The 14,937-nt window shown below is 44.3% G+C and overlaps 1 protein-coding gene across 2 annotated transcripts in view; it reads right to left on the minus strand.

Annotated features, from left to right (window-relative positions):
• Window positions 1-207: 207 nt before the first annotated feature.
• AHCYL1 (adenosylhomocysteinase like 1) overlaps window positions 208-14,937 on the minus strand; it is a 38,969-nt gene continuing 24,239 nt past the window's right edge. The window contains exons 2-17 of one of the 2 annotated variants that reach the window (XM_029947451.1): window positions 14,805-14,916; window positions 12,184-12,327; window positions 11,084-11,184; window positions 10,575-10,677; window positions 8,898-8,992; window positions 8,212-8,318; window positions 7,259-7,375; window positions 6,961-7,024; window positions 6,073-6,161; window positions 5,642-5,712; window positions 5,184-5,278; window positions 4,999-5,097; window positions 4,560-4,628; window positions 4,040-4,118; window positions 2,806-2,926; window positions 208-2,278 (exon numbers count right to left, since the gene is read on the minus strand). In XM_029947451.1, the coding sequence (XP_029803311.1) occupies window positions 2,272-2,278; window positions 2,806-2,926; window positions 4,040-4,118; window positions 4,560-4,628; window positions 4,999-5,097; window positions 5,184-5,278; window positions 5,642-5,712; window positions 6,073-6,161; window positions 6,961-7,024; window positions 7,259-7,375; window positions 8,212-8,318; window positions 8,898-8,992; window positions 10,575-10,677; window positions 11,084-11,184; window positions 12,184-12,327; window positions 14,805-14,916 (1,473 nt within the window). In that variant the 3' untranslated portion in view covers window positions 208-2,271. Of the gene's footprint in view, window positions 2,279-2,801; window positions 2,927-4,039; window positions 4,119-4,559; window positions 4,629-4,998; window positions 5,098-5,183; window positions 5,279-5,641; window positions 5,713-6,072; window positions 6,162-6,960; window positions 7,025-7,258; window positions 7,376-8,211; window positions 8,319-8,897; window positions 8,993-10,574; window positions 10,678-11,083; window positions 11,185-12,183; window positions 12,328-14,804; window positions 14,917-14,937 lie in introns of those variants that run through there. The other variant, XM_029947452.1, reaches the window with a different exon arrangement.

The following is a 14,937-nucleotide window of genomic DNA, read 5'->3' on the forward strand; positions in this document are numbered from 1 at the left end:
GGAGATTTTCTCTCTCTCTCTCTCTCTCTCTCTCGACGCATATGTACGGAGACATTACTGCAGAACTCTGCAGCCAGCCTGCTCCTCCTCTCCGTATCAGGTCCTCGGCAAATCTCCATCGGAGCCTGCTGGCGGGCCCGTGACTCATCCCGCTCTAGAAGACAAATTCTAATGACGTTCTGCTGTCCAGTCAAGAATGACACAGAATTCCAGTGAGGTCTTATCATTTTAATTGACTTTAATGATTATTGCTCATCTGCAAGGATTAATATTGCATTCATTAAAAATCATTCAATATAAAATAAACTTGTTCCTCCCAAGTTGCTCTCCACACGCTCCCTCTGATGCCAGACATTTTCCCACAGTGTCCTTTGTTACATGGCTTGACAGAGATGGAGCCCTTACCTAGTATTCCTATGGACACAGAAATAGATCGGGAGCAGGGGGCAGGCCAGAGGGCAGTGGGACCTGGGCCCCTTCCCTCCAGCAGAGCTGATGTGATGGATACCGCTATTGGCCAGGTTACCTCCCCTAAAGGATGGGGTGTTCTGATTGGCTGGTTCAATGCCCTGGGAAAAAAGGGCTTGAACCATTAGCATCTACAGAAAAGAAAGCATGGTCACACTGAAAAGTAGTGAGAAGGGGCTGGGTGGAGGAGAACTAGGAGAGGAAAAGGAAAAACATTTTGGCAAGACTCTGCTAGAAGGCTGCAGAGTGAAAGCTGTCCTTTCAGAAGTTACTGTTTTTAATGTCTGTCTCTCTGATCAACTGCAACAGAGAAATGAACATTTCTCGTACCTAGCACTAATGCCTGACCCAACTTTGAAGGATCACCAGCTAGAACAAGTTGAGGATTTAGAATCCTGGATAATTATATACTTAAAGCTCATGAGCATAAAGCTCATCGGACCATGCAGAAATGCTGGTAAGCAGGGTGCATGGCATGGGAACACCTCTCTCTAATCTCTGAGGGTCTCTCTAGGGATTCTTTCCGAGTCTGGGCCAGGACGCACGTTTCACCTTCTCTGCACACAAACTGCTCTTTAAGATCTTGGTTCATAAACTCTTTGTGAAATGTGTCAATTAAAAGTGGTACCACTTCTGCAAAACTAACATTATACATGGGGCCTAAAGTCCCAGACCAGTTATGTGGGCCTACATTTCCCTCACTCTGGCCCGATTTACCCTTCCTCCTCCCATTCACATCTACCTCCCTTTAAATAGTTTAGGTTGCAAAAGCACAGCCAACCAGAAATTTGCTCTTAAAGGATAAATCCTAAAGATAGAGCTCAGTGATTTAGACTGAGTAATGGCTCAAGAAATTTGCCTTCAGCACAAGCTGCATGGGGCAGAGCTCATAGAATTTGCTGTTATGGCCCCAGTTCACTGATGCTATAACTATGGACTTAGAAACAGAGGGCTTATCAAGAGGGTGAGATCAGCATTTCTCTAGATTTAGATCTGTACTTTCAGCTCCAAAGGATCAAAAGAGAAACTGGTAACAACTAATCACCCAAGCAGTTCCTCAGTGTTAACACTAAACATTTTTTTTTTTTTTTTTTTTGCTTTTCTTTCTTTCTTTTTTTTTTTGTACAACAGAAATCAATGCTAAGGGACAAAATTCAACTTAACAGAGTGCAGTCTGGTTAAAAACCTGAAAAATGAGAAGGTCTGGTAGGAGTGGAGGAAGGGCTATACTAAATCCAAGTGGACCGACTAGATCTTAACAATACACATCTCTGAACCTGACACACCACCTTCACACAGGAAACAGGGCTTGGAACATCTGGGGAAATGAACATGCGCCACCTACATCTAACCTACCTGGCTGGCGGGTACCATCCCTGCTTCTCTGAAGAAGTGAAAGAGCACTGATTTCAGCAGCTAAGAAATGGGCTCTTTTAAGGCAATTTAGACATTGCAGATTGTTCAACAAAGAAGGTACCTTAGCATTTCCTGTTAATAGGTACCCAATTAAGACTTAAGTCCCCAGAGGTGGGAAAGAAAGAATCACCTTTCTGGGCTGGGAGAGTAAAATCCTTCTTTAGTGACTAGGGTGAGGAACCTTGAACCTCAGTTTCCTCTAAAGAGCCATGAAGCAAGTTCCTGTGTGGTCTGCAGAACTTGGATAATGAGATGAAAAAACAAAAATGAAATTATAGGAAAAAAAATCAACAGGAAAGGAATAAGAAGAAAATAAAAGTTATCTTAAAAAATATTTCTTTTAGAGTTGTGTGGTTCATGTGGACTGGTCCTTGGGAATATGGTCCATTAGTATCTGTAAATAAAGAGATCGGTTGGTTAGCTCTTGGGTCTTCCACGTTGAGACATCCAAGAGAAACATCAGAAACAGAGGACACTCCCAAGGGTCACTTGCCGGCCCCAGCAGGGGGTCCCTAAACCCACTCCCCAGCCCCAGGGATCATTCTTCCCTGTGCTTCCACAGGTCTTGTGCCAGTGTCACCTCTGATTTCATTTCCTGCTCCCTGAAAATACACGCCAGTGGTTTTCAACCCTGACTGTACATTAGATTAATCTAGGGAGCTTTTATAAAATAAGTCTGGGCCCCAAGCCAGACCAAATGTATCAGACTCTCAGGGGGTGAGGCCCAAGCTTCAGAATTCCAGAAAACCCTTACTCCTTATATCTACCACTAGATACACAATTTCTCTGCCTACCCTGTTAGTTTGGAGGAGAGTTCTTATACTCTTCAAAACTGGCACAACATTTTATTTAAGAAAGCCAGTTAACTTGCTTGGTTTAATATTGGGTAAAAGAGCCTTTCACTTGTTTTCCACAAGTTACCTGTAATAATTGGGTTTGAATGGCCCGTTTTTGTTGAGTCCCAGATATTTCGCTTGGTCATCTGTCAGCTCTGTCAGGTGGGCATCAAATGACGGCAGGTGCAAGCTGGCAACATACTCATCTAGGAAGAACACAGTGGCAGGGGGCAGACTCCATTTCAACCTGCCTCTCAGGGCAGAACCTCTCCCTATTTTCATCTGAAGCTTTTTGAGAGAGAGGACAAGGAACAGAATAACTGTGAAAGCATCTACAACTCAAAATATTTGCTAAAAGAGCCCTCAAAGCTGCCTTTTCGCAGGGCACTTCCCTCTGTGCATCCAGAGTGCATTTAGAAAGCCACGGGCAGGGGTAACACGATGGGGGCGGGGCTTGCACCTCCCCCTCCTTCTCGGCAAGGCTTCTGGCTTCACTCCAACATGGTACGTACTACTCTCCTCTTCCTGCAGCAACTTCCTTAACTGATTACACGCAAACTATGAAGCAAAGTAGACACCAGTAGCTCAAAAGACCCTTGTGTCATTATGATTTATTTAGAATAACATCCATAAGGGCCTCAAATTTTAGGATCATGGCTTTCTAAGGCAGCTGGTGCATATTTATTACTCTTCCCTGGATAAACTTTCCAGGCTTTACTTTTATGAATATGAATTAAAGAAAAAAAAAAACCTCCCAATCTATTGGAGGAGATGAGAGCAAGAAGTCTTTCAGCTTTAATCGAGGGGACAGGGAGGGACCAATTACAGATGAGAGGTGGGCACAAATGTTCAAGAAGGGAAAGAATCAGAGGGGACATGTTTTCCACATGAACACAAAACAGCTGTCCCCTAGAATCTCAGAGATTGCATTATTTACACAGAAGATGAATAATAAAACCTAGATTTCCTTGTGTTTCTCTCATCTTGGTCCCAGGCTAGAGTCACTGGTGGTAGGAAGTTTACTGAACTTCATAAGGCTACTCAGACTAAGAGCATCTACCCTAAACCACTGTGCTAAACACTTAACACTCAGGAGTTGTAATTCTTACTATAATTCTGCAGTGTATAATTCTTACTTCATTGATGAAGAAACTGAGGCTCGTGGTGATTACAACTTTTCCCGAGGTCCAGAAACCATGAAAGGTTAGGATGGGAATTAGACCTGTTGACTCTAAATCCAGTACTTGTCATGATAATCATTTCACCAAACTATGCAACAGTCTGAGGCTCAACACAGGCTCCTACTGTTTCTCACTCACCCATTTTCTTAGGAAGCAGGTATACATCTTGTTTGTATCGTCCCTCAGGGGCATTATAGAGTTCTATCAGTGCCAAAGCCTCGGTTGGGTAAAGAGGGTGAAAAAACACAGAAACACTTCTTAGACAGGGACATAAAAATAAAACTAGATGTAACAGGGTCTTGAAGTAAGTACTATAGTGATCTATCATAGTGACAGCACCCAGGACTTGGCCTGTAATAACCACCACCACATCGTAAAAGGATTTGCTGTTGTTTTTGTTTAGTTCCTAATAAAAGAGGAGGATAAATACAACTAAGCCAGAACACTACATTCTCAGCTAACACAGCCAACTTAAAGGGACACAAACAGCCAGTCTGCTGACTGATGAATCTTTTCTATACTCAAGAAAGCCTGTCTTGCCCACCTGCGAACTGAAATGGGTTGGAAAGAACACAGCAGGGCACACTCTCGTCGGAATCTGCCCGAGGGCCTGTCCCACTAATCCCAAGGCAGGAAAAGCAGGCATTTGGTCACATACCTGTGTTGTAGCTGTGATGGACAGAACAAAGGTGGGGACTGTGGAGCAGCTCAAATTGAGGAGACGACCCTGGAAAGGTAAGAGAGCCCTGGGATGAGTTTTTGCTCCCTTTCGGGTCTCAGATTCCAAGGTCATGCAAGTTAGCAAATGCTACTCAGATGGTAGAAAAAGAATTACAGTTCCAGATTAGGACTCAAGATTTTATCTTATTGTCCTCAGTCCACCTGAGTATGACAAGCCGAAGAATCATCTGTGGTCAGGAAAAAGTATGTTACTTGGTAAAAGGTAGGTATTTTTTTGAGTGGTTCCATGTTAGGGCCCAGAAATTGTATGAAACAGATCTGTATCCAAAGACAGAGTTCAGGGAAACAAGGCATAACATTTCTTCTGTGCCCGCCACAGACCTGTGTGCACTGCCAAAGCCCTTCCAACGGCCTACCTCTGCCAGGAGGACGACGCGCTTGCCATCTGGCCAAATGACATGGTCCACCTGAGAACGCACTCGCTCCCACGTCAGCTCCGGAGTGCGGAGGCTGGTCTGAAAGGAAGACGCACAGCTGACTGTGGCTATCATGGAGAGAATCAGGGAAAGGCCTTGCAGCCAATGAATGAGAGAAACCGTACCACATCAATTTCCGTGTTGGAGTGGCCCATGTTGCATACGATGCAACTGTTTTTCATGCGGTCCAAATGCTCCCGTGTCACTACATTCTTATTTCCTGAAAACAAAGGGAGAATGGCTGAAGAAAGATGTTGGGGAACAAAGGTACCAACTGGCCCTCAGTAGAACATGGGAAAGAGGAGGTTCGCTTCATGAAAGGGCATGCATACTTTGTGAGAAAAGTATACACTGCATGACTGCTCTTCGGGCTGGGTTATTTGGTTTTAAGAGTAATCAGTATAAAAACCCATCAGGAAAAAAGGCTCTTTGTTCTGGAAAGCATGTTAAGGTTCTGACAGCTTATTCTAGTCTGAGACTTCTACATGGAACATGGGTCTCACCTACTTTACGTGAAGTTCAGACCACTTTCAAGACCTGGCCTCAGAGTTACCACTCCTCCACACACCTCATTGATACTTACCTGTGCAAGTTATTACGACATCAACTTGCCGGATGACTTCATTTAGTTTTACCACCCTGAACCCATCCATGCTGGAAAAAAAGGAAGGAACACTATGAGCAAAGCAAGGACGCAGTGGGACAGAAGCTGGTCACAGAATGAGACCGCTTAAATTCTCTTGCAAAGTCAGGTCCAGGGCTACTTTACAGGGACGGTAAGTGACAAGCTGCGCTAAACTACAGGCCTCTTCACACTCCCTGAGACTCCATTCAGGAAGGGAGAATGCCAAGAAACTCCAGGAGGGCCCTGGGATTACAATGGCGGGAACAGAGCCATCCCAGCCTTCTCTTCCTCTGAGAGATTTCTGCAAGGGATGGTTAACACGATCCATCATGGACTCTCAGAAACCCGATGCTGGGGTCAATCTAATCATGCCACCACTCTGTTCTTACCAGGCCTGCAGAGCACAGATGGGGTCGATTTCTGTGATGTAGACAATCGCTCCAAGGGCCTTGAGAGCAGCACAGCAGCCCTTTCCCACCTGCAAAGCATAAGAAAGAAGTCAGGGTGACAGGCCCATTACGGCATGGGTTCTGGGGCAGGTAGGCTCTTTGGGAGATGGGGACTGACCTCCCTGAAATCAACAATCATCTAGGGAGCCCTTGCGGGGATGCTCGAATCCAAGCAGAGCAGAAACAGATCCAGATTATGCTGTGGCCCCTGGCCAGAGAGGTGATTTAGTGGACATTCAGATTCATAGCAAGGGCTGGGGCTTGGGACAGTAAAAGTCAGGGGATCAAACAGGTGTTACCATTAGGAAAACAAAACCAAGGAAGAGCAACTGTGACCTCTCCTATCTTACTAAAGACTTGATTACCTCTCATCTGAGATGCATCTAACTCAAAAATAGCCCAGCAGCTCAGGAACTTCTGTGGGTCACAGATGACAACAAACTCTCCTTCACCTTTTCTAGTTTACAGATAATCAACTATATATTACTTCAGATCCCACCCTTCACCCCAATACCAAGGCACTTGTGTGGCTAAACTGCTACTGAGTCACTTGAACTAAGAAGTCCCATAAAAGGTAACTGTTACAAGGGGAGGGGTGGGTAATGCCAAGATTCCATTCCGCAAGACAAAGTGAGATCTGAAGATTCAGTTCATTTTGTACGTCTCTATTCATAAATCTTAATAAAGCACTTTTGCTATTATTTTCAGATACATTATCTAAAAGCATGTTTTATCCTCACATCAGTGACAACACTGACAGCACAAATCTCCTTCACTCAACATTTCTAGGAAGTCTAAGAAAAGATGCCCTGAGGCCGAGCTATTTACCTCACCATAGCCACACACCACCACTTGTTTCCCACCAAACATCACATCTGTGGTCCTCTTCAGGCTGCGGAAAACAGACAAGGGCTCAACTTCAACATTATTAGCCCAAGCACAGTCCCTCTGCACACAAAAGAACTCTGGCTGGAAGCTGGCTGGGCTCAGTACGAAATGGAGCCCTCTTACAAACCTTTAAAGCCAAAGGCATACCACGGGACAAGACTGGAGTGGTATCAGATTAACACTGCAAGCCAACCCAGATCTGTCCCCTAAGTCTGACCATCTATATATTTCAACTTACCCATCCAAAATGGACTCTCGGCAGCAGTACAAGTTATCAAACTTCTGTTTGGTAACAGAATCGTTGACATTCATGGCCGGAACACAGAGCTTCCCGGCTTTGGAGAGCTGATACAGCCTAAAGGAAGAAGAAGCCACAAAAACAAATAAAAACAAAGTTAGCTGGTAAAACATAATCCGCACCAAAATCTGCCTAATTCTCTTCAAGCTCCATGCTGCCCTCCCCAGTCTTATCTATTCCTGAAGGATATCAGTGAAACAAGATCATTTCCTTGTCATCCCTCCTCACACCTCTTTCCATTTTCTCTCCCCCTAAGCCTCCCCACCTTTTTTTGGAAGGGAAAAAAAACCAACCCTTTCAATTGAAGAAATTTACTTCTCTTCCATAAAAGGGGATGTAGTTCCTTAGACCAGTAGTTTCTCAATATATATAAAAAAACATGCCCACCCCTGACAAACAAAGATTATCAATGGCTCTGCTTTGGCTCCCTCCGTGTGCGTGTGTGAGCAGTGCAATGTGCCCCCGACTGAGAAACACTCTCTCAGACAGAGGTCTTTTAGTTTCCAAGAAGCCAAGAATATTTTGCCCAGTTTTATTTTTTATAGTGTGTATAACGTATAGTTTTACAACAGTATTTTTTCATATTTCAAATATAAAGTTTTAATACAATATTGAGTACAGTTTCTCCAGATATATTCACTCCCTACACCTCCCAGCATTGGCTGAGACTCACAGTGGAGTAAGTGGGAAAGACAAATGTGTGAACTAGAACCTGAGATAACTTCCTTTTAGGGTCTCCTGGATTCTTCAAAAGTGAAAACTCAAGAGATTTTACCTAATGAAGATACTCCCAATTTAGTTACAAGTCTGAAACACAGCCCTAAAGCCTAACAGAGACCAGAAGACTTTGCTGAGGCGAGAACACAAGGGGCAGCTTCTCCAGAATCTGTTACCTGTGAACACCAGTCACGCTCTCTTCCACAATGCCTCGGATCTTCTTAAACACGTTTGGGTACTTCTTATAAACCCAGTGGGTTAAGTCTCCCCCATCATCCAGGATCTACAGAACAGCCAGAAGACTTCTATGGGCATTCAGGCTGCTAGAGCTGGGGGGAACTTTGAACCCACTTTCTGTACTAGTAAGAGAGCCCTGTATGTTTTGGAAGAGCACTGCTCAGCGCTCCTCAGCGCAGGTTTAGACAGTGGAAACACAGCCAAATTTGTCGGTGTAAAATGGTTAAAAGGATTCCTGTTTGTTCTTGGCTAGAGTGAAGAGTATTGGCTAATCACAGACTCGTTTTTAGTCTAGAGTCTTGAAATAATAACTCCTTGGAATGCGAAAGGAGAGCTGGGGCAGGAAGGAAAGAAACCAGAATCCTACTCTAAAGAGGTACCACATTACTTCTTTCTATCTCTTTCTGCCATGTTTGAGCCACATGTGTTCACTTTTGTCTTACCCTTCCCCCACCTTTCCATTCAGTGCTCCGACCCATTCTGAACAGGTTATCAAGCTAAACGCTTTGGCAACAAAGTAAGTGCAGTAAGAACAAATATCCAAAACATATGTAGGGCGCCATGCTTGGAGGGGAAAAAGGAGACGGATCTGCAGTCACAGAGCGGGACGAATGTGCGTTATTACCATGTTTGCTTGCCAACCGTCCATGTTCACACAGCGGTCGATGCACCACCAGAAGTCGTCCTCCGACTCGCCCTTCCACGCAAACACTGCGACCCCTGTAGGGATGGGGACAGATCAGCCGACCCCTCCTTCCGCCAGGTCCCTGTACCGATTCCACTTTCTGAGAGCCTCGTGGAGAGAAAAAGGCTACAGAACCTATGCTGGAAAGGAAACAACTTCCAAAGGACAGAAAGTCAAAAGAGCACCTTTAGTTCAGAAATTGGTAATGAATTTAAGAGATTTTTGTTTTTAAAAGCATTTTGGAACCTTAAAATGTTATTCTCCAATTTTATACTTGGAACTCTGTCCTAAGGAGATAAAATGAAGTGGGAATTAAAATAAAGTTGTTCACTGGAACATTATTTGTATTAGCAAATATCTTAAAACAACCTAAATGTTTAACATGAGTATAATAGTGAGGTAAAATCACGTGGCCATATGATTATTACAAATGATGCAAATTTTAAGTGACATGGGAAAATGCTTCTGAAAACGCTGTTTTAAGTTATAAAATTGTATACATACTGAGATTTATCTCTGTAAAAAATGAATTAAGAAAAGGAAAAAATGTGTCAAATATCCCTGTGTACTAGATAATCATTATTATTTTAGAAACTCCTCTCAATTTTCTGCAATAAGCACCAGAAAAATGTAAACAAGAAAAACAGAAGTATTATAAAATTGCTCTCTGAGGAACTCTGGGAGATGGGAGGGCCTTTAAGAAACTTCATGGTTCAAGTGCCTGGCGGCTCATTCAGTTAAGTCTCCAACTTCAGCTCAGGTCATGATCTCCCGGTTCAAGGGTTCGAACCCTGCATCGGGCTCTGTGCTGACAGCTCAGAGCCTGGAGCCTGCTTTGGATTCTGTGTCTCCCCCTCTCTCTCTCAAAAATAAAAATTAAAAAAATTTTTTTTAATTTCATGGTGGTTTTCTTTTAAACATTTTAACAATAAAAATTGTTTTATGCTTAAATGAACTTACAAGCAGTCCATATATTTTCAGTGCAGCACTGAACACCAAATTATCCAATAAACTACTTATATAGAAGGCACTTCTTCAAAAAAAATTTAACATTTTTTATTTATTTTTGAGAGACAGAAAGAGACAGTGCGAGCAGGGGAGGGTCAGAGAGAGAGGGAGACACAGAATCTGAAGCAGGCTCCAGGCTCTGAGCTGTCAGCACAGAGCCCGATGTGGGGCTCGAACCTACAAACCATGAGATCATGACCTGAGCCGAAGCCGGACGCTTAACAGATTGAGCCACCCAGGCGCCCCTAGAAGGCACTTCTTAACTTGTGTTCCCTCAAAAATGATGAGCCTTTCATGAAAAAAGACCAGCTGAACTCATATACCTCACACAGCTGAATATTCTTCTTTGTTCAGTTAACATTATAATTAAGCACTTCCCCATGTAATTAAGATTCTTTTAGGGTTGGTCATTCTTAATGACCACATGATATTTCATCATGGATACAGACCTTCATTTTATTACCCATTTTCTTCCTATTGATATTCTTAATATCCTCCAAATTTTATAGCCTCTGGACATACATGATACTGTAAGGACTATTTTAAAACATAAATACTACATTTAGATAGTTATTCTGAGGCAAAGTTGGTGAAAAAAGCTGAACTTACCAGCCTCAGCCAGTGCTGCGGCCACCTCATTCTGAGTGGAGTAGATGTTGCAAGCAGACCAGCGGCACTGCGCCCCCAGGGCACAGAGTGTCTCAATCAACACCTATGCAGATATGGAGAAAGACAGGGTGAGAAGGAGGAGGGCCAGATAGGAGTGGAATGTGCAAGAACAGTACCAGCAACCTAGCTGCACTGCGACACCACAGAAGGGTATAACGCAGCGAGCAGTACCCTGGTATCTAACTTCACCCAAAAGATGTGTTCCTAAACGTCTTTTACATTTTCCTAACAACCGGCTTTTTGCAAATCGAGATCTCCTGAAGTCAGGTTTGTTACAGGTTATACGTATGCATACAAGGAAGAAAACCCCATTATTATGTAACAGGTGGCCCCACCTAACGGTCATTTGCATTTGGAGATTGGATGGATAGGAAGGGAAAAGCAAGTAAAAAAGAAGTTTATTTTTCCTCCTCATCAGAAGTCCCGCCTTTTTCTCCCAGTAAACTCACCGCTGTCTGGGCTGTGATGTGTGTACAGCCCACTATTTTAGCACCAGCCAAGGGCTTCTCCCCCTGAGCACGTTTCCTGAGTGAAATCAGAGCAGACATGTCTGTGAAAGAACAGAGGATTTGAGCCAGGTCTGCACTAACAATATTACCAGCTCCTGCCCCAGCTACGTCTAGGGCTGGTCTGTATCTGGTGAGATATCACAAGATAAAGTAGAAAAACTCTTAAGGACATTTCCTCCTTGACGGCAGCTTCCACAGCAGAACAGTGAGGAGCTGTCTTCCAATCACTTGGAGTATCTTTCTCTACTGTTTCAGCCTGATGCACAGAGGACTGAATGGAGAATGAAGTAACTTCTCAAATCTGACTGAAATGGAGGGTGAGTCTCCGCATTCATTCGGAAGGAGAGGGAAGTGCGTATGGCAGGGCCTACTGGGCTCCTCTATGTAATTATCCGACCAGGAAGGAAGACTTCACACCCAGCAGATGAGTACTTGATTCTCTCTGCTGTCGAAGCCCATTCTGTCAGCCTGTTTGGTTTCCATACTACCTGCCCCCCTCCCTATATGGAGCATGCCTTCAGTGGGAAAGTGACAAGAGTAAAAAGACTTTATCGGGAGTGGGGTAGGTGAGGAAACCAAAACTTAACTGTCACTTTTACTCTAGCTCCAGCAGAGGGTGCTCAGGACAAAAGACCACAGGAGACCCTAGGTCACCACATCCTTAACTGAAAACCCTCCCCTATTTGCTGCTTCTGGGAACTGTGGGCCTCTGAGATTGGCAGCTCGGTAGGGATCCCACAGAATTAACCACTGTGTAGTGGTCCGGGAATTGCTGACTCCACAGGCAGATCTCCGAATATGGTGTTGTGGGGGAGGAACACAGAAATGACTCTGTAATTATTACATGCTGAGAACAGGAAGCAAGGAGAACGAGAACCCTGAGGCTCCGGCTCCAACAGAGAGATCTGCTTATGCAAGAATCCAGAACACCCAATGTTCCCAGGGGACTTGTAAGTCAGTTTTCAAGTGTGAAGCTGTCTATGGATCCTGATGACCAGCAAGGGGTTGCTTCTGGTCCCCTACCCAATGCCTTTCTTTACCTTGCTCAGCAATCTCAATCTCCCGGCGTCCAAATTCTGCCTGCTTGATGTTCTTCACGCAGAAATTGCTGCTGCCCTTGGAGTTGGTTTGCTGCTTCTCTCGAGGGGAAACTTCATCATCAGAGCTATCTGTGTAGGACGCAGCTAGAGCCAGGAGAGAGAGAAACAAGGATAGAAAAACCTCACTAGCCCCCAAATCCACAATGTGCACCCCCCAAAGGACCCATTTAAGTTGAGTGAACTCTTAACTGTAGCCATCTTTTATGTCACTCTCAGCTCTGCTCCTCCAAAGTAACATAGGAATGAAACTGGTGTGGCTCTTTCAGTATTGTGGCCCCTTCATCCACCCTGATACTCTGCCGTTAGTGCTTGTAACAAGAAGCTACTGACCCCGAGCCTGCACAGCTCTTGTGAATCCCAAGATAACAGAAGCACTTGGCCCCAACCTAGATTGGAGCCAGACATGGCAAAAATGGAGGAATAATTTAGGGCATATAAGGAACGCAATTTCTGCAGATCACTGGTTTTCACACGTGAGCATCTAAAGCACATGTCAAAATCATGTGGAAGGTTAAAATACAAATGGCTAGGCCCCACCGCCAGATGCCCATTCAGTAGGCCTCAGACAGGACCCAGGAATTGGTATCTCTAACAAGTTCCTGACAGCTGCTGACACTGCTGTTCAGAAAACCACATTCAGAGAACCACTAATCTGGATGACAGTGACAAGAAAATCTTACAAGGGATTTTACACTAGGTTGTGCTCAAGGAATAGGGAGATGGAGAGAAAGGACTCAAAGGTGAGCAGCTCTGGTTCTCCTGTCAGCCCTAAGAACACTCAAGATGTTCAACATTACAAAAGCAGCTTCACAAAGGCTAAAATATCCTTTTGGACAGATATGCAGGAGGACATAAAATAATCACTCCCTAACTCTTAAATCACCTCTTTCTTCTCTGAATCGAGTATTTCCTGATCTCTGTCTCTGCCAGTACACAAGGTCTCTCTTGCTGTCTCCTACATACTACTTGCAAACACAAACACTCCTAAAGGTATCTGTCCTACTAGAGCAATTTAACTGTATCACAAAGCTTTTAAAAATGCTCCGACAGGTTCCTGTTAATACATGGCCATCAAGATCTCTGAGGACTTCGTTAAAGCTTTCCTCACTCACTCCTTTCTTCCTCTTAAAACTCGGCCTTTCACAATTAATTCTTCCTTAGCTATAATCAGCCTGTTTATGACCCCCACTCTTTTGTATCTGTCACTCCAAGATGCCTTTTATTTATGACAGCCATTGTATCTGGAACCTTTCCTTGTACACAGGCCCACAGTGACTCTGTATATTCATTTATTTCAGGACTTAACCCTGTCTACCACCATCTGCTCATCTTATCTACACTGGGTTATCAGCGGCACAAACAAAGAATAAGTTTTTAAAAATGTGTTTACTTGTTTGTTTTTTCACATTCCTTTTGCCTCAAGTCCAGTCCTTAATGTTAATACCATAGGAGTCCCTGGGTGATTCAGTCAGTGGAGGACTGGACTCTTGATTTCAGCTCAGGTCATGACCTCACAGTTTCTGAGACTGAGCCCCGCATCAGGCTCTGTGCTGACAGAGCAGAGCCCGCTTGGTATTCTCTCTCTCTCTCTCTCTCTCTCTCTCTCTCTCTCTCTCTCTCCCCCCCTCCCCCGCTCATGCTCACACACTCTCTCTCTCAAAATAAATAAATAAGCTTAAGAAATAATACCATATGAATAGTATTCTGGCAAAAGTCAATAAATGGCTTTTGGTACAACTGTCTTTGCAGGCACTAACAGCAATCTATGACCTTGGGCAAGTCTCTGATCTTTTGACAATGTTTCCTCAGTCGAACCACGGGGGGCGGGATGCCCCTGTGGGTCCTCCAGTGTTATATTCCCAGCACTCAAATCCTAAATTCTATATCCTTTTCCACAGTAACTTGCTAGTACCCCGTCCGAAGTTGAGAAGGCCACTATTTAAAAAAAAAAAAAGGCTACTTAAGTAGGGTTAAAACAGGAGAGGAGAACTAGGAAGAAAGCGAGCTGAAGCCACACTAGAGTGGTTTGAGTCTTTCCTACTCCAAAGGTTAACAGGGGATAACACTTCAACACAAAAGGAGCCAGAACACTAGTTTTTATTGTCATAATTCAAGCAGTCTTGGAGCCAGGAAGGGAGAAGTTAGGTGGCAGGGGATATCTTCTGCAACAAAATTAGAAATTATGCTTCCAAAGTACATCTCTTTCTCAAGGCCAGCTCTGTCAGCCAAAATAGAATTGATTTTCCCTGTTTGTACATGGGCAGATAAACGTGGGAACGGGAACCGGCCCAGGACTACCAAGCGGGCACTGGCCGCAGACCACACACAGAGACAGCCATGCATGGGAAGAGCCTCCAGATGACAAAAGCCTCACCAGCTACACGCCTGGCTGGGGACACTCCCATTGCTCAACTGCTAACTATCGGCTTTTAGCACAATGATGGGAAGTCCTGATAGGAGGTGCTGTCAGATTCTAGATAAGTGAAGGGCAGTGGGTTGAGAGCTGGCGTAAGACTCTGGAACAGAGAAAAGATCAGAATGGACACAACGTTCATACCTACCCGAACTGTAGCTGTCAGTGGAGGACTGAGAGATGGAGCGAGACAAAGATCGCCGGCCCGTCTTGGTGGGGAATTTGGTGAACTCCTGCATGTCATCAGCAAACTGGATTTGCTGTAAGAGGAAGACAAACAG

The sequence above is a fragment of the Suricata suricatta genome, chromosome 8, assembly GCF_006229205.1.
Source record: "Suricata suricatta isolate VVHF042 chromosome 8, meerkat_22Aug2017_6uvM2_HiC, whole genome shotgun sequence".
Lineage (NCBI taxonomy): Eukaryota > Metazoa > Chordata > Mammalia > Carnivora > Herpestidae > Suricata > Suricata suricatta.